Genomic DNA, 19,616 nt, shown 5'->3' with positions numbered 1-19,616 from the left:
TGTAGGGAAACCCTAAGCCCTATATACGCCAAAATGTGTACTTTAGTGTATTTGAGCTAGGGTTTCAAGTTTTGAAGCCTTGAGGCCTTGTGGAAAGATGTCTTGTAGTATGTTGAGCAAGGATTTAAGTGCCCATCTGCGCGGGTCGTATCTACCATGTCGTATCGCGCCAACAAGATATTGGCACGATACAACCGTCGTGCTGATGGCATAGCTCAAAACCCTCTATTCTTTAAATTAGTAAGTAATTTTCTTAATAAAATTCAAAAGACAATAAAAATACATAATAAACAGTTAGACTATTTTATTGCTAAAGAAAATAAATATTTCATGCGATTATGTGTCGGCACAAATGAAATTTATGTGACTGGCACACATCAGCACGGCTCGGCACACACCGTGTCGTACCTGCCGTCAAGTTTCTAGCACGACTCCGTGCCACAGCACTTAAATCCTTGATGTTGAGTTTTGGAACCCTAGAAGAGTTCGGGATGTTTTTGTATTTCTTCTTAGGACCAAGTGAACGTCAAATAACCGACGAAGCGAAGCAGGCATCGAGTTTGTGGTTCAAGGTAGGTGCTTAGTCTGGAATGGTCCTGCTCCACCATTTGGTTCACTCATTCCAATCCTTATCTCTTATTCACTCTTGATATGGCCGTGGTGCCCTTGACATATGCTTGTATGAGGATAGGATAGATGTTGCATTTCAATTGTTAACTAGCATCCCTAGTGTTGACACTAAGTGATATCCGCAGTTCATCATCTTTATGTTGTACTTGGTGGCCTTGTAGGGGCACTTGACATTAAAGACTTAAATATAGCCTAGTAGGGTAATCGTCATTGAGAACTCAAAATTTAAATTCACCTTATAAAGGCATATATGATTGACGTTAGGGCATATATGTTATAACTCTTGGATTAAGTTGCAATTATTGCAACCTCTCTTTATAAAAAGGACCCTCTCATAAGAGAAAAAGCCCTAATCCCCTCCCCCCTCACTCTTTTGCTCTCTTCTGCCTCTCCAACCCTCTCTCACCTTTTTCACCATTGCTCCCTTCCCTTCTAGCTTCGAAGGAAACAAAGGCTAGTTCTCGCTCCTCGGGACGCATAGGTAGTAGGAGCTTTGATACAAGGAAACGTTGAACTCGGCCCAAGCGACCTTTTCTTGGAGAAAAGGAAAAAAAACTTGAGAATCAAGGTAAGTTTCTCTTGAACTCTTAATCCTTGGGCTAGTCGTCATTGATTTCATGTTTTGAGGATCTTGAAGTTGATTTAGGGTTTCTTTGTCTTGAAGACATGATGTTGGCATCATATTGAAATATCTAGGATTTTCTTGAGAATGGATAGAGATCCCCAAAATTGGTGGGAGTTTTAATTATGTAGGGAAACCCTAAGTCCTATATACACCAAAATGTGTACTTTAGTGTATTTGATCTAGGGTTTCAAGTTTTGAAGCCTTGAGGCCTCATGGGAGGATATCTTGTAGTATGTTGAGTTTTGGAACGCTAAAGGAGTTCGTGATGTTTTTGTATTTCTCCTTAGGACCAAGTGAAGGTCAAACAGCCGATGACGTGGGATAGACATCGAGTTTGTGGTTCAAGGTGGGTGCTCAGTCTGGAATGGTCCTGCTCCACCATTTGGTTCTCCCGTTCCAATCCTTTTCTCTTATTCACTCTTTATATGATTGTGGTGCCCTTGACACATGCTTGTACGAGGATAGGAATATAGGATAGATGTTGAATTCAATTGTTACCTAGCATGCCTAGCATTGACACTATGCTTAGTAAAATCAGCAGTTCATCATCTTTATGTTGTACTTTGTCACCTTGTAGGGGCACTTGACATGCAAGATTTACATATAGCCTAGTAGGGGCAACCGTCATTGAGAACTCAATATTTAAATTCACTTTCTAGGGGCATATGTGATTCACATTAGGGCATGCTAGTTGAGATTTTCTTGTGTGGATATGCATCGATAGTAACAAACTTTGCCTTGTGGGGGCATTGACACTTCATGTGATTGACACATTCGCCTTATAGGGGCCGAGATTGGGTATACGTGTTAGACCTACTACTGACCCTTGAGCATTTGCATATGACTATTGCTTGCTGCACGGTGATACTTAGACACTTTGGATGGTCACACCCCCAAAGTCCCCTCCAGAGTAGGTAGTTGTTATGCGGCAACCGTAGCAATCGCATGCTTGCGTGGCAAGGAACCATGGTGGCCAGCCGGGCCTTGCATGCAACGAAGTAACCACGGCAATGAGTTCCAAGCGATGCTTAATCGGCAAGCTTAGGTTGGATCCCCGTGACCGACCAGTGGTTAGATTGGGCACTGTTGAATAGTTGGAGTACATAGAACATTGATGCATGAGTACACTTGGTTATTATCATTATAGCATTATGATGAGTTTTCCTCGCTTATGGTTCTCGTAGCATCATAGTGCAGTTGATTCCTTACAACTTCTACTCATGCTTTCTCATCTACTTTTAGTATCTATTTATTTATATTTTCGAGTAAACCAGTGAGTGTAGCTCATTCCTCGCGGCTTGCTATCCCTACTGAAAAACTTGATCAAAATTTCTCATCTCATGTTTTTCCAGGTGATGCAGGCTTAGAGGAGCAGGGCATCTGGAACGAGCTTCAGATTTTATACATTTCGGGGTGACTAATGTAATAGCGATATTTTAGGGATTGTAATGACAAACAATTGTGAATGGCAAGTCTTTGTAACAGAATAGTAGAAGGTTTGCTTTATGCTACAAATGTTTCTAACTCGCCATTTGATGCTAGAATTGGAGAAAATTTATAGTAATCCTTGAATGTCATGTACTTTTGTGACAGGTGCTCTATATCAACATCGTGCAGGCAAGGATTGCAGCCCCGGTGTGTGTGGCAGATCAAGTTGCATTTATAGTATGAGCTTCCGCTGTAGCTCAAGGTGTGTCACAAACCTCACAAAAATAATTAAATCCTCATCTTGGCCTTTACTTGTGAATTCTCCCCCTTATAATTAGCTTGGTCATAGTGAGAGAGGACAAGGGAAAATAGCAATGTTTTAGACCGAGTGAAAATAATTTACCAATATCAAAAATAACAATCAGCACTATATATCACAGCTCGATGTTAAATCCTTCTGGAGTCCATAAATAATGTATTATTAGAAGTTTAGAACCTAAAGAATATGTCACAGTATGATATTATCCAAAGTAAGAACATTCAAAAGACTATTTCAGTAGTACAAGTTCACTTACATTTCCATGTTCCAAAGTATCGGAGAACTGAAGATTTACCTGATGAATACCACTTTCATGAGCAAAAGCATTAGCACCAACAATAGCTTTGTGTGGTTGTACATGCAGTCCAGTATACTCTTGTACCTGTCCGCAAGATACCATGTCATGCAATGTATAAGCTAGAAAGTAGATTCATCGAAATTCCCAACAATCATAAGAGTTGAATTTTACCATCTTGCTTGACAAAGAAATATATTGTGTGTTGATTCCTGTATATACCCCGCCCATGAGTTCCTTGTGGAGCTTTATGGCCATGACAACCTGCATAGAGAGACTAAAGGCTGCAATAAAGTTGAGAAAAGGTAAATAACGAAAAGGAAACCAACAACATAAGAAGTATTTGAATGCTGCAGTAGAACCACATGCAGATGTAGTTGCTGGCATGATAGTGTGCCACGTGCCACTAGCATGGCCCCATGTCGTTGTACTGTTCATAGCAACACGGAGCGTGCCGAAACCATTTCAGTACGCTCCGCATGCCACACCACTTGCGCACTTGCACACATGCACGAATTTTTTAGAATGCTTTAATATCTCTGATGGCTATAAAAATAGCTTATGTGCCACATCTCACAGAATTTAGAAAGAATATAATCATAAGAATCTTAATAACAAAACTAGGACAAGAAATAAGCATGAAACAATACTAAAGTCATAAATCGGTACATATTTATAGAAAAGCACTACCAGGATAAATTCATTCAGTCTAATAAAAATAGCAAATAAATAAATGGGGAAGATCTTCTTATTTGTAATTTTTCACTAAAGGTTGGTCTTATTATGGAATGAAAATCCCCAGTTGCTCCAAATGTTAGTAAATTTACAAGATCTACCTACTTCAAGTATAGGAAAACCTATATAAAACTTCTACCTCCAAAAAGCCCAAAAACCACCAAAAACTCTACAAAAATAAAAATTGTTAATAAGGTGTTGGCACGACACCATGCAACATGCCGGCACAGCCTCGGCATGATATGGCACAGTACAACACAGGTAATTCTCACACACTAGATTCTGTGCCGGAATTAGCTCTGTAGTTCATGATGCGGAGTAGCCATAGCAGTGCCGACCTATGCTACAGCTTTTCAACGACCAGGTCTCTTTCGACCTGTTAACGCAGCAGAGAAATGGACTTCAAAGATCAAGGACTCAATGATGGTACCAACATGTTTAGAGCTCTAGAGTGGCCGCTCAATAAAAGAGGATCATGATGGAAAAGTTGATCAATCCGGTGAAGTTGGGCTTATACATGCTATTCAAACGAAGGTCCACATAACTTACACTATAAAGAGGGAGTTCTGACTCTAAATTCTAACTTGGGCAGTGGTAACACAAACACAAATTTTGAAACGGTTTTAACTTCACGAACCCAAAACACTAAATCAACCCCTAATTGTCACTTCTTTGAAAGGCCATCTTAGAGCTCTCTATCAAGCCGTATTGCATTGCAGCACGCACAACACTGACCTTATGTTGCACAGCACAGGGAAAAACAAGGGGCACCTCCGAGCACCAAAAAAACTACCAGTACCATGGCAATAAGTTGGTAGAAAGATATAACAAGATTGTCACACCGTAGCATAAACAATTTGACGAACCCCTTAACGTAGATACAAAAGCAGAGAGCATAGAACAATGATACAATGATTTGATAAGGATGAAACAAGTCCAAGATTGTAAAGGTTTGTTATATGATTAATACATTCACCAGAAGAAAACAAAAACCACCCTACTAAAGCTGCCTAAATTTTCAAAAGATCATTCATAAAATCTATATTATGCTATTGAACTTAGGTCCTGTGTAGCCCTAATGTACAGTGATGTTCAACAAAGTGTTATTTTTGTAGTGCAATCAGTAGAAACACTACATTAAAATTCCCCAACAAGTTCTGAAGCTCAAAACTGGAGCTTCTTCTTTGGGGGTCAAGATCTCATTTTAGCTTCGTGACTCAAATGGAAGCTTGAAACTTCTGCTAAGCGCTCCACTACAGGATGTACTAGCTGAAAATGAAAGCAAAGCAAGGCAAAACAGGCATCCAAAAAACGTGGGGTTAATTTTCTATCTTTTTCTCTCCCTATTTATCATTTGTAATTCAAACCAAACAGGAGAAAATGATTCTCTTCTACTTTTCTCATTTATCCTATCAATTCTCTCCATCTAAACATACTCTTTGCGGTATAATATTCAAACCAATTTTCTAAACAAGAAAGATATGGCCTTTAGACAAACTTGGCCAAAGAGAGACCATTCAGTGAATGTTCCCCACCCAACGTGTGAAGCTTCTCTCCTAGAGGGCAAGACTCTTCTGTCATTTTTAAAACAAAAAATAACATAATGGCTACAGTGGTTACATTCCAAACTCAAAAGAGATTTCCATAAAAGAAGAGAAATAAACGGTAACCATTCTAGATCTTGCAAGAGGATCATTGATTAAACTAATAGAATCAATAGCGAAAAAAGCTATATAGAAAAAGCAAAAGAAAAACAAAGCATTTAAATTACAAAAGAACAATGCGTTAAAAAAATAATAATAATAAAGAACAAGGAATCACAAAAAATAGAAATCCAGCTAATTAGATAACAAAAAGAGGATTCAAATTGTTAAAAAATTGAATTAAATGGCATTCTTATAAAAAACTACGAAGCATTCCTGTAAGGACTGAGAGTTTGGCAGTGTAGCTAAACTCTCTGTTGACGATGTTTTTGTATGTATTTTAATTACAAAAGCACTCGTTAAGTTTCGGAGGAAAACGAGTTAGAATGAAAATTTTACGCGATCTTTACTTTTCACTTAAAGTAAATAGTAACCCGGATTTCCGAAGAGGCCAATGAGTAGAGATGGCTTCCGGCATATATCGGACTTCGTTCATAGTGACCCAATAGCTCGTTTTCAATGGTCTGACAATTCTGGAACCATTGGCGCTAACAGATCTCAAGTTTGACATGGATTTTGAGAAAACTGGAGATACATATATTCTATATATTTGTGTGCGGGTATTGCCTATTGGAGAGAGGATGGGTTTCGTCGCGAATCGGTGACCAAAACAGGCGAAACAACATTGTGGGTTTGAGGTCTCTGTCGTGCTGATCGCACTGGTGCGATCCGTTCGCAAATCTGACAGACCGATCTCCTGATATCGCGCGTTGATCAAGGAGGGGTCATTAATAGCGAAAAGGTAATTTTGCGAAAAGCCCTATATTTTATGTACCGTTTTGCGTGAAATCGGATATAGGGGTGTGTTCGCACGTTTTACTCGCGCTGTGAGGGACTCAGTTCTAAATATCCAAGTTTGGTGGACTTATACGCAATTTACACTTCATGTATATTTAGCCACCTAGGGTTTGCATGGTGCAAGCCCTAACCCTTGACCAGCTCAGCTGATCGCAACCGCCCCTTCTCCCTCACCTCGTGTGCCGCACGCCTCCCGGCCGCCGCCGCCCGAGCTCCGGCCGGCCGCCACCCTCCTCAGCCACTTTTCTCCCAGGGACCGGTCCCTCGGGCGGGGACCGGTTCCCGTACGCGAAAGGTCCCCAGGCCGCGGGGAGGGCTCTCGAGGACCGGTCTCCCCGACGAGGGACCGGTCCCTCTGGGTGAAAAATGCCCAGTGAGGGCTGTGTACATGATAGAAAGTTGAGGGGCTAAAATGAATTTTGTTACATTAGATGGGCATATGGGCCCTCTCTCTCCCTCAGCCTCTCATTTCTCTCCCTCTCTCACACTCTCTTGCTCCCTCTCTCTCTCTCTCTAGGAAGGAAAGAACAAAGGAGAGGAAGAAGAAGAAAAAAGAAGAAGAAGGAGGAGATCAAGCTCAAGGAGGCTTGGAGCATCTCCCTCTTCCTCTCCTCACCATTGGAGTAGCTCAAGAGGTAAGCTCTTGAACCCTAGCTTATGGAACTTAGGGTTTGGGTTTTGAGCTTTGGAAATGAGGTCAAATGGACCTCTAGCACCCTTGTTGGTGGCTTAGAGCTAGAGCTAGGGTTCTAAAGTGCAAATGGCAAAACGTGAACCCTAGGGCACCCAAAATGGGGTTTTTGGTAAAGTATGAGATTGATCTCATTTGAGGCCTTGTAAACCTAATTGCTAGGTGTCTAAACGTGGGGGCGAAGTCGGAATTACGATTCGTCGAGTGGATTTAAAGCTATCGGCAAGATAAGGCCGATTGAGTATTGTTTTGGACCAAGGAGGCCAAGACTTCATCGTAAAGAACGTCGAAGGGCATTTCTAGAACCTCTACGACTATAAAAGATGGGAAAAGGTAGGGGGTGTCATCCCGAAGCAACCGAGCTCTTTTCTATGTCTTAGAATAGCATAATCTCATCTCTTGTATGTTGCATTGTAGGATTGCATTGTAATGCCTTTTCCTTATGCTTCTAAATGTTAACCTAGTGTACATAAAATACTTGGTGAAAATGGATAGGTAAGGATTGGGTCGAAACGTGAATCCTATAGTGCTAAAGAAAAGAGATGGACACGATGGGTGTTTGGTGACATAGAAAATGGCATCTAAGTATTTAAAGAGCATATTGAGCGGCATTAAAGTTGTGTACTTGACACTAGAGGTTTGAGAACCTAGGGATAGGTGGATCCCTTAGAAAATGCCTTGTGGACAAAGAACTTAGTAAAGCTAAGTGCAATTGCATGATGGTCGGAATAAATGACTTCCGAATGATGTTGACCCTAGTTCGTAGGGTATCCTCCCATGGAGAGGATATAGACGAGTTTTGATTGTGTTGTTGGCCCTAGATGGTAGGGTATCCTCACGAAGAGAGGATAGATCAAGCTCACGGTCTGTTATTTGGGGTGGTATAGTCATCCATATCCTCACATCGAGAGGATTGTCGTCGAGTACTCCGGAGTGTCGGGCGATAGGGACCACATAGAGGTCCACAGACAGTTCCGAGTTTGGGGGCACATGGAGCTCCCCTGCCCAATTGGGATGGAAAGGTGAGTTGAGGGCGAACCCAAGAGTCTCGCCATAGATTGGGTAAATGAAAAACAAGTATTGTCATTGAAACATTATTATTCAAACATGGTCGAACTTGTTAGCATGGTAGTAAACCGTTACTATATGATGCATGCATTCATTACACATGATTATAGGAATAGTAGCATAGATTTTCTATTATGTCATTTACAGCTTTGAGATATCCATTTATATATCTATCTTGTTGTTACTTGTGCCCACTTGGACCTAGTGGGGAGACCGGCGAAGTCGGCGGCCGGGCCCACTAGGAACTATGGAAGATAGTTCTCACCCCACTCTATTTTCAGTGGTAGGTACAGGGTTGCCGAGAGTGGACCGCGGCAAGGGCATCGCGCCCGAGCAGTGAGATCGTGATAGTATAGTGGCTTTCCTTTTTGCATTAGCACACCTATGTATTGAGAGAGATTCATGTAGGTGAGGATTTGGAGAGCTATGTATTTTGGATGATCAAATGTATTCATTTTGAGAAATGATGTAAATGTAAATGAAAACAAACTATTGTAATAGTTAGTAAAGTACTCTCTTTTTTTTCACTTGTATATCTAGTGGATTACTTACTCTTGTTGTTGTTGGCACTGTTTGTGCCCTGTTGATTGTGTACCTTTAGAATTTAAACTCCTGAGTAAATTCTTGTACTCAATCTGTTGTTGAGCCTTGGGTGGACAGGGAAGGTGCTGTTCGTTCAGCGGTCCGTCCGCCGCGCTCGAACCGTGCCAAATTAGTAGTGGTTTCGGGGCGGGGCGTGACAGTGTTCGTGGTATCAGAGCATTAAGAGCAAGTAGAGAGAGAAAGTCTAGAATGACCTAGGAGACCCTAGGTTGGTGAACCCTAAGGCTATAGGTGCGTGAGTGGATCGTGAACCTATAACGATGGCGGAAGTTAAGTTGATTGGGTCGAAGTTGATAATATGTCTCTAGTTGTGAATAGAGACAGATTCAAGTTGTATGAGTTCTTGTCTTGAGGTGGTTGTGTCGGCAGCCGACGACATGATACCGAGAGCCTAGGACGAGTACAGTTGTGTGCTTCCGCCCAATTTTGTTATTGAGTCGTTATATGAATCGTAGTCATGACGAAGTAATTGGTTAAGATGACTGACCAAGTATTTGCGTTTCAGGGACTAATGTCTCCAAGACGCTACACACGTAGATCTGCCCCGGCACCGACTCCTGAGGTGCCCTAGCAGGCTGAATCGGACGAGATGGATCAGTTGCGGGCGCAAGTGACCGCATTGACCGATGTGGTGCAGCACCAGGAGGCTCGATTCGAGCGGCTCCAAGAGTTGATGGAGCGGCAGATGGCGGCGACGAACGCGATGGCGACAGACAGTCGTGTTCCGCCTGCACCCTCGACACGTGCACCCGAAATAGCTGAGGGTGAGGGCATTGCGGCGGTCCCAGTGGCGGCACGTCCCCTACCGGCGGTGGTTCCTCAAGCCGCGTCGGGATCGGCGACACCCGACGTGACGGCCGAAGACGTGGAAGGAGAGCGCGTGTTGGCGGCTCTCATCAAGTTCAACAAGTTCCATCCGCCCATCTTCGAGGGTGAGCAGGTGGAGCCGGAGATGGTCGAGTCTTGGGTTAACTCGATGGAGGCTCTTCGAAGACCTGCGCAATTTGGAGAGAGATAAAGTGTATCTTGCCACCCGCTGCTTAGAGAAGGCAGCAAAGGTGTGGTGGAAGCGCGTGAAGCGGGCTCGGCCTTCTAATTTTCCACCGATGCTGTGGGAGGAGTTCAAGAGGGCGATGTTCGCCAATTACTTCCCGGACACATTGAAGTGGAAGCTCCAAGAGAAGTTCCGCAAGTTGGAGCAAGGGGACCGCTCAGTGGCGGAGTGTGAGCTGGAGTTCTCCCATCTCATAGACCGTCCCGGACGTAGTGAAAGATGACCCGGACCGGGCCGATTGGTTCTTGCGAGAACTTCGGCTGGGGATCTACAAGGCCGTGCAAATACTCAAGCTCACGACCTTTGCGGAGGTCTTCGACCGAGCGCTTTGGGCGGAGCATGGTGACGCCCACGTTCGAGAAAAGCGTGAGAAGCTAGCCGAGTCGAAAAACAAGGGCAAGAAGCACCAAGGCGGCGGTTCGGGGGGACAAGCAAGTTCCAAGAAGCCCCCAAAGTATCCACAGACTCAGCAAAAGAGCCGTGGAGCACGACGTTGCTTCATATGCGGCGGAGACCATTTGGTGTCGCGTTGTGAGCAGCGCGAAGGCAAGTACTACAAGTGTAGGCAACCGGGGCACTTCATACGGGATTGCCCGGGAGGAGGAGCCTCACTTGCCCCATCGATTGCATCGGCGCCGGCGATCCCGGCTCATTATGGAGGAGTTCCACCGACGGCGGCATCGGCGAGACGCGCTATGATGCCGCGTCAACCCGAGGTGACGCGATCGACCCCGAGCGGGCGGGTATTTGCCGCTCAGGTCCAAGCAGAAGAGCCTGCGGAGGAGGAAGAGCATCGCCTTGTGGCAGGTATGGTTTTAATTAACGGAGTTCGCTCCAGGGCTTTATTTCATACAGGAGCCAGGCATTCATTTATAAGCAGATCATTCGCACGCATGCATGGCATACTCATAGAGGCGAGTTGAGGGCCCTGGGTCGACGTTTAACACCTACTCGGAGTGCGCATCATGTCCAGTACAAGTGGGCGACTGGATAATGCCTATTCGGATGCTTGAACTCAAGAAGCTAGAGACGTACGATGTCATTTTGGGCATGGACTGGCTCTCGAAGTATCACGCAACGATCGACTGTAAGAGTCGGGTGATTACGTTCCGTGAGCCGGAACAAGAAGAGTTCACCTATTGAGCCTGTCAGAGCTCGTGCTTCGTTGCGACGGTGTCGGCGACGAGAGCAAGGAAATTGGTCAACAACGGTTGCACGGCATTCTTGGCAACAGTTGTAGAAGTGGAGCGAGTGACTCTGACATTGGAGGAGATATCGGTGGTGCGGGAGTTCCCGGATGTGTTTCCCGCGGAGTTGCCGGGGATACCACCGGATCGGGAGATCGAGTTCGTCATAGACTTGGTTCCCGGTACCGCACCGATCTCAAAGGCTCCGTACCGAATGGCGCCGGCGGAACTGAAAGAGTTGAGGAGTCAACTGCAAGACCTTCTCGACAAGCAGTTTATCCAGCCAAGTGTATCACCGTGGGGAGCCCCGGTGTTGTTTGAACGGAAGAAGGACGGATCGTTTCGACTCTGCGTAAATTATCGAGAGTTGAACAGAGTCACGATGAAGAACAAGTACCCGCTACCCCGAATCGATGATTTGTTCAACCAGTTACAGGGGTCATGTGTGTACTCGAAGATAGATTTGCAATCCGGCTATCACCAGTTGAAAATCAAGGCGGAGGATGTGCAGAAAACTGTGTTTCACACGCGGTACGAGCACTATGAATTCACAATCATGCCATTCGGACTCACGAATGCTCCAGCGGCGTTTATGGACTTGATGAACCGTGTCTTCAGGAAATTTTTGGATCGATTTGTCGTGGTCTTCATAGACGACATATTGGTCTACTCTCACAGTGACGAAGAACATGTCGAACATCTGAGGATAGTGCTTCAAGTCCTTCGGAAGGAGAGGCTATATGCTAAGTTGAAGAAGTGCNGTTCGCTCCAGGGCTTTATTTGATACAGGAGCCACGCATTCATTTATAAGTAGATCATTCGCACGCATGCATGGCATACTCATAGAGGCGAGTGACAACTGACGAGTTGAGGGCCCTGGGTCGACGTTTAACACCTACTCGGAGTGCGCATCATGTCCAGTACAAGTAGGCGACTGGATAATGCCTATTCGGATGCTTGAACTCAAGAAGCTAGAGGCATACGATGTCATTTTGGGCATGGACTGGCTCTCGAAGTATCACGCAACGATCGACTGTAAGAGTCGGGTGATTACGTTCTGCCAGCCGGGACAAGAAGAGTTCACCTATCGAGCCTGTCAGAGCTCGAGCTTCGTCGCGACGGTGTCGGCGACGAGAGCAAGAAAATTGGTCAACAGCGGTTGCACGGCATTCTTGGCAACAGTTGTAGAAGTGGAGCGAGTGACTCCGACATTGGAGGAGATATCGGTGGTGCGGGAGTTCCCGGATGTGTTTCCCGCGGAGTTGCCGGGGGTACCACTGGATCAGGAGATCGAGTTCGTCCTAGACTTGGTTTCCGGTACCGAATGGTGCCGGCGGAACTGAAAGAGTTGAGGAGTCAACTGCAAGACCTTCTCGACAAGCAGTTTATCCGGCCAAGTGTATCACCGTGGGGAGCTCCGGTGTTGTTTGTATGGAAGAAGGACGGATCGTTTCGACTCTGCGTGGATTATTGAGAGTTGAATAGAGTCACGATCAAGATCAAGTATACCCACTACCCCAAATCGATGATTTGTTCGACCAGTTACAGGGGTGTGTGTGTACTCAAAAATAGATTTGCAGTCCGGCTATCACCAGTTGAAGATCAAGCAGGAAGATGTGCAGAAAACTGCGTTCCGTACACGGTACGGGCACTACGAATTCACGGTCATGCCATTTGGACTCACGAATGCTCCAGCGGCGTTCATGGACTTGATGAACCGTGTCTTCAGGGAATTTGTGGATCGATTTGTCGTGGTCTTCATAGACGACATATTGGTCTACTCTCGCAGTGACGAGGAACATGTCGAACATCTGAGGATAGTGCTTCTAGTCCTTCGGGAGGAGAAGCTATATGCTAAGTTGAAGAAGTGTGACTTCTGTCTCCGAGAAGTCGCATTTCTAGGGCATGTGATTTCTGCGGGTGGAATTTCAGTGGACCCGAAGAAAGTTGAGGCGATTAAGGATTGGCCGCGCCCGACTAATGTCATGGAGGTTCGAAGCTTCGTGGGCTTGGTGGGCTATTATAGGCGGTTTGTGGAAGGCTTTTTCAAGATAGTGATTCCACTTACCCGGCTGACTCAGAAAGGCACCAAGTTCGTGTGGAGCGAAGAGTGCGACCGGAGTTTCAAAGAGTTGAAGGAAAGATTAACTTCGACTCCGGTGCTCGCTCTACCGGTGCAGGGCGAAGACTTCGTAGTCTACAGTGACGCTTCCTATCTAAGATTGGGGGGCGTTTTGATGCAAAACGGGAAGGTAATCGCTTATGCGTCCGGTTAGCTGAAGAGCTACGAGAAGAACTACCCCATCCACGATTTGGAGCTAGCGGCGGTAATCTTCGCCTTGAAGCTGTGGCGGCACTACTTGTATGATGCCCATTGCGAGATCTATACCAACCACAAGAGCCTGAAATATCTGTTCATATAGAAATAGCTCAATATGCGACAGCGGCGGTGGATAGAACTGTTAAAGGACTATGACGTCAATATCCTCTACCACCCCGGAAAAGCGAATGTAGTCGCGGATGCGCTGAGTAGAAAATCGGCGGAGAACCTCTCGATGTGGGTTACAAATCAAACACCCTTATGGTTAGACATGGAGCGGATGAACCTCGAGGTGGTTACTCCTGAGGCTCCGGCCCAACTGATGGCACTCGTCCAACCGACCTTGTTGGAGAGGATCAAAGACCTGCAATCCGCGGATTCAGAACTCCAAAGGGTACGGCGCAACATCAAGGAAGGACGAGGCGGCAATTTCAGAGTAGACGCCGGTGGTACACTTCGGTTTCGAAACCGATGGTGTGCCGAAAAATGGAGAGCTTCGCGAGCTAATTCTACAAGAAGCACATCGGTCTCCATATGCTGATCACCCGGGCGGCACCAAAATGCACCAAGGTTTAAAACTGCACTATTGGTGGCCGGGAATGAAAAGTGATATTGGGCGCTTTGTGGCGAAGTGCTTAGTATGCCAACAAGTAAAGGCTGAGCGTCGGTTTCCAGCGGGAAAGCTTCAAAACCTACCAATCCCCTTTTGGAAATGGGAGGATATATCGATGGACCTCATGGTCGGCTTGCCTCGCTCGACTGGCGGCCATGATGCGATTTGGATGATTGTGGATCGATTAACGAAGTCGGCTCACTTTTTGCCGATCCACACCACGTGGGCAGGTGACAAGCTAGTACAGGTATACCTCGACGAGATAGTGAGACTGCACGGGGTGCCGAAATCGATCGTGTCAAATCACGACCCCCGGTTCACTTCACACTTCTGGAAGAGCATGCAGGAAGCCCTTGGCACACGGCTCGACTTCAGCACAGCATTCCATCCTCAGACAGATGGGCAAACAGAGAGGACCATTCAAACTCTGGAGGAGATGTTGCGAGCGTGTCATCGACTATAAGGGGAGTTGGTGTGATCATCTGTCGATGGCCGAGTTCGCCTACAACAATAGTTATCACGCTAGTGTAGAGATGGCACCGTTTGAGGCTCTTTATGGGCGGACGTGTCAGTCTCCTATACACTAGAGCGATGTAGGTGAGCGTGCCGAGTTCGGCCCCGATGTGTTGCGAGAAGCGGAGGAGAAAGTCTGCCTTGCTCGCAAGAGGTTGCTCACGGCGCAGTCGAGACAGAAAAGCTATGCGGATAGGCGCCGTCGAGATATAGAGTTCGCGGTGGGCAACCGCGTATTCTTGAAAGTTTCGCCAATGCGGGGTGTGAAGCGGTTTGGAGTGCGGGGAAAGTTAAGTCCCCAGTACATTGGACCCTACGAGATATTAGAGCGAGTTGGCACGATGGCCTATCGACTTGCTTTGCCGCCGAAGCTCGCGGATGTACACAATGTATTCCATGTCTCCAATCTTCGCAAGTATATTCACAACCCCGAGCACGCGATACTATATGAGCCACCGGAACTTCAAGAAGCGCGGATGTACACAATGTATTCCATGTCTCCAATCTTCGCAAGTATATTCACAACCCCGAGCACGCGATACTATATGAGCCACCGGAACTTCAAGAAGCGCGGATGTACACAATGTATTCCATGTCTCCAATCTTCGCAAGTATATTCACGACCCCGAGCACGCGATGCTATATGAGCCACTGGAACTTCAAGAAGACTTGAGCTACGAAGAGTTTCCGGTGATGGTTATCGCACGAGGTGCGGAAGTTGAGAAATCACGAGATTCCCTACATGAAAGTTCGGTGGAGCAATCATGAAGATCGCGAAGCCACCTGGGAGCTCGAGGATCTGATGAGAAAGCACCACCCTTATCTATTCGAGGAGTAACGTAAGAATGTAGGTTAAAGTAAGAATTGAGTTAGTTTCGAGGACGAAACTCCTTTCAAGAAAAGGAGGATGTAAGGAAATGAATTCTCAAAATCCGAGAATTGTACTTCGTCCAGGATCGACTATTTGTTGAGTGAATACCCTTCGAGAAAGCTAAAGTTGTCCAAAACACAAAAAGTGCTTTGGAGTCTAGTTCGCAAGAGCAAATATGCAAAAATCTGGACTTAGCAGATTTTTTTTGCTCTCAGGGATCGGTCCCTAGAAGGTAGGACCGGTCCCCGGGGATCGGTCCCTAGAAGGTAGGACCTGTCCCCGTAGCTGATGGTTGCGGGGGAGGTCGATGCAACCGGTCCCCGGTCCCCAGGTGCGACACCAGCAAGAGAAGGGCAAAAATGGCTAAGTCCTAAAAATTCAGCTCTCGAGAACCGTCCTCTCAGGAAGGACTGGTCCCCCAGGGACCGGTCCCTCAAGCGGGGATCGGATCCCGTACGCGAAAGGTCCCCAGGCCGCGGGGAGGGCTCTCGGGGACCGGTCTTCCCGACGAGGGACCGGTCCCTCTGGGTGAAAAATGCCCAGTGAGGGCTGTGTACATAATAGAAAGTTGAGGGACTAAAATGGATTTTATTACATTAGATGGGCATATGGGCCCTCTCTCTCCCTCAGCCTCTCATTTCTCTCCCTCTCTCACACTCTCTTGCTCCCTCTCTCTCTCTTTCTCTCTAGAAAGGAAAGAACAAAGGAGAGGAAGAAGAAGAAAAGAGAAGAACAAGAAGGAGAAGGAGAAAAGAGAAGAAGAAGGAGGAGATCAAGCTCAAGGAGGCTTGGAGCATCTCCCTCTTCCTCTCCTCACCATTGGAGTAGCTCAAGAGGTAAGCTCTTGAACCCTAGCTTATGGAACTTAGGGTTTTGGGTTTTGAGCGTTGGAAATGAGGTCAAATGGACCTCTAGCACCTTTGTTGGTGGCTTAGAGCTAGAGCTAGGATTGTAAAGTGCAAATGGCAAGATGTGAACCCTAGGGCACCCAAAATGGGGTTTTTGGTAAAGTATGAGATTGATCTCATTTGAGACCTTATAAACCTAATTGCTAGGTGTCTAAACGCGAGGGCGAAGTCGGAATTACGATTCGTCGAGTGGATTTAAAGCTATCGGAAAGATAAGGCCGATTGAGCATTGTTTTGGACCAAGGAGGCCAAGACTTCATCGTAAAAAACGTCGAAGGGCATTTCTAGAACCTCTACGACTATAAAAGGTGGGGGGTGTCATCCCGAAGCAACCGAGCTCTTTTCAATGTCTTAGAATAGCATAATCTCAACTCTTGCATGTTGCATTGTAGGATTGCATTGTAATGCCTTTTTCTTATGTTTCTAAATGCTAACCTAGTGTATATGGAATACTTGATGAAAATGAATAGGTAAGGATTGGGTCAAAACGTGAATCCTATAGTGCTAAAGAAAAGAGATGGACACGATGGGTGTTTGGTGACATAGAAAATGGCATCTAAGTGTTTAAAGAACATATTGAGTGGCATTAAAGTAGTGTACTTGACACTAGAGGTTTGAGAACCTAGGGATAGGTGGATCCCTTAGAAAATGCCTTGTGAACAAAGAACTTAGTAAAGCTAAGTGCAATTGCATGATGGTCGGAATAAATGACTTTCGAGTGATGTTGACCCTAGTTCGTAGGGTATCCTCATATGGAGAGGACATAGACGAGCTTTGATTGTGTTGTTGGCCCTAAATGGTAGGGTATCCTCACGAGGAGAGGATAGATCAAGCTCACGGTCTGTTATTTGGGGTGGTATAGCCATCCATATCCTCACATCGAGAGGATTGTCGTCGAGTACTCCGGAGTGTCAGGCGATAGGGACCACATGGAGGTCCACAGGCAGTCCCGGGTTTGGGGGCACATGGAGCTCCCCTACCCAATTGGGATGGAAAGGTGAATTGAGGGCGAACCCAAAGGTCTCGCCATAGATTGGGTAAATGAAAAACAAGTATTGTCATTAAAACATTATTATTCGAATATGGATCGAACTTGTTAGCATGGTAGTAAACCGTTACTATATGATGCATGCATTCATTACACATGATTATAGGCACAGTAGCATAGATTTCCTATTATGTCATTTACAGCTTTGAGATATCCATCTATATATCTATCTTGTTGTTACTTGTGCCCACTTGGACCTAGTGGGGAGACCGGCGAAGTCGGCGGCCGGGCCCACTGGGAACTATGGAAGATAGTTCCCACCCCACTCTATTTTCAGTGGTAGGCACAAGGTTGCCGAGAGTGGACCGCGGCAAGGGCATCGCGCCCGAGCAGTGAGACCGTGGTAGTATAGTGGCTTTCCTTCTTGCATTAGCACACCTATGTATTGAGAGAGATTCATGTAGGTGAGGATTTGGAGAGCTATGTATTTTGGATGATCAAATGTATTCATTTTGAGAAATGATGTAAATGTAAATGAAAGCAAACTATTGTAATAATTAGTAAAGTACTCTCTTTTTTTTTCACTTGTATATCTAGTGGATTACTTGCTCTTATTGTTGTTGGCACTGTTTGTGCCCTGTTGATTATGTACCTTTAGAATTTAAACTCCTGGGTAAATTCTTGTACTCAATCTGTTGTTGAGCCTTGGATAGACAGGGGAGGTGCTGTCCGTTCGGCGGTCCGTCCGCCGCGCCCGAACCGTGCCAAATTGGTAGTGGTTTCGGGGCAGGGCGTGACACCCTAAGCCCGAGCTCGGCTTGTGCAGGCTCGATTTGCCCCAACCTCCCCACGTCGGCCGCACCCGTCGGCCTCCCGCGAGCCCGCCGCAGTGCTGCCGCCGACCGTGCCCTAGCCCGCACTGCTCCGGTAAGCCTTCGCAGTGCCGTTTTTGGTTGCTGTTCTGGTTGCGCACACTTTTTCGGCGATCCGAGGCTGTCCCGATGCCTCCGGAGGCGAGCACGATGATCACTGGTTAGTGCCGATCACAATGCTCACCTCACTTTGGATCAGCGGCTTCCGAAGTTGCGTTGTTGGCGCGGTTTTCCCCGAGTGCGCACTGTTCGCTGAATATTTGGGTCGCTCCCGCGCCTCCCACAGTGAGCCGTTGTGCTCCGAATCGTGAGCACGACCTCCGACACGTCGAGACCTATCAATACGTGTCTTGGCGGACCTCGAAAGTCCTCGGTTTGTGTTAACGAGCCAAAAAATCACCTTATTTACATAAAATAATAGGATTTTATGTAAATATAAGGACTTTTATGCAATTGTGCATCTTGTGGCTACTGTGGGCAGTACGTAAGTGTATGTGGTGACCTCTAGACTGATTGTCCAAGGTCTGATAGCCTTCGCGGAAATCAAAAGTCGATTTCGGTGCGTTTGTCGGTGAAATTCGCCTGCGAAACGCGATTTCGATTCAGATTTCATCAGACGGTGTGAGTTTGCCTTGTGTTGTGTCGCTGAGCCTTGTCGGCTAGTCACCATCGACATATCGTGGGTTCGGAGATGACGGGTGAGTGACGGTGGGTTCCGGTGTCGAAATTGACACTTCCGGGAACTCGGATCCGAACAATTATCCGGCGATAATTGTTTGGTTGTGTAATCTTGTGTTTGCTGCCAAGACATCCAAATCGCTGTGTTTTGTGGCAGCGGGTGACTCGTGGCACGAGTCGGTGACTTTTGGGACACTTAGGGGGTCCCGACAGCGTCCCAGTGTGATTTTCGAAACTTCCGGCGAGTTACGGTGATTGGTTTTAGGGAACCAATTTTGGGGAATTGTGTGGGGTTTGTGAGTTGGGTATTTTAGATTGGTGGATTGGTTACCGACCCGGTTGATCTTCGTAGGTCCGGTTGACTTGTTGCACACCCAGGTTTCCGACGCAATTGTGACAAGTGGGTGCTCTGAGCTGGTAGTCAGTGAGATCGTTTCACTTTCCTCTGTTCTTCTATATCAGTATCGTAGTCTCTACATGCCGATTACTTGTGCTTATCGTTCGTTCATCTATACGTGTTACTTGCACGATGATAGTTGTTGATAGACATGTAGAGCAGGCTTGCATATGTTGTGTATCTGTGGATCTCGAGTCCAGGCAACACATCAACTACTTGTCGTGTTTCGATCTAGTTGATCGTGGTTCGGCGTTGTACGCCCTTGTATCTGGCTTCGGCCAAGGCACTGGCTTTCTGTCAGTTTTCGCATTGAGCATATC

General features: G+C 46.2%; 1 protein-coding gene across 2 annotated transcripts in view; it reads right to left on the bottom strand.

Annotated features, from left to right (window-relative positions):
• The window catches only part of LOC109719472 (2-isopropylmalate synthase A-like), a 67,831-nt gene that overhangs the window by 34,826 nt on the left and 13,389 nt on the right, over positions 1–19,616 (bottom strand). Inside the window, exons 4-5 of one of the 2 annotated variants that reach the window (XM_020246182.1) lie at positions 3,472–3,561; positions 3,259–3,384 (exon numbers count right to left, since the gene is read on the bottom strand). In XM_020246182.1, the coding sequence (XP_020101771.1) occupies positions 3,259–3,384; positions 3,472–3,561 (216 nt within the window). The remainder of the gene's footprint in view (positions 1–3,258; positions 3,385–3,471; positions 3,562–19,616) is intronic. The other variant, XM_020246183.1, reaches the window with a different exon arrangement.

Source organism: Ananas comosus, linkage group 13 (genome assembly GCF_001540865.1).
Source record: "Ananas comosus cultivar F153 linkage group 13, ASM154086v1, whole genome shotgun sequence".
In the NCBI taxonomy this organism is placed as follows: Eukaryota; Viridiplantae; Streptophyta; class Magnoliopsida; order Poales; family Bromeliaceae; genus Ananas; species Ananas comosus.
Note: the sequence above shows the minus strand (reverse complement) of the source record. Positions and strands in the feature narration are given on the sequence as shown.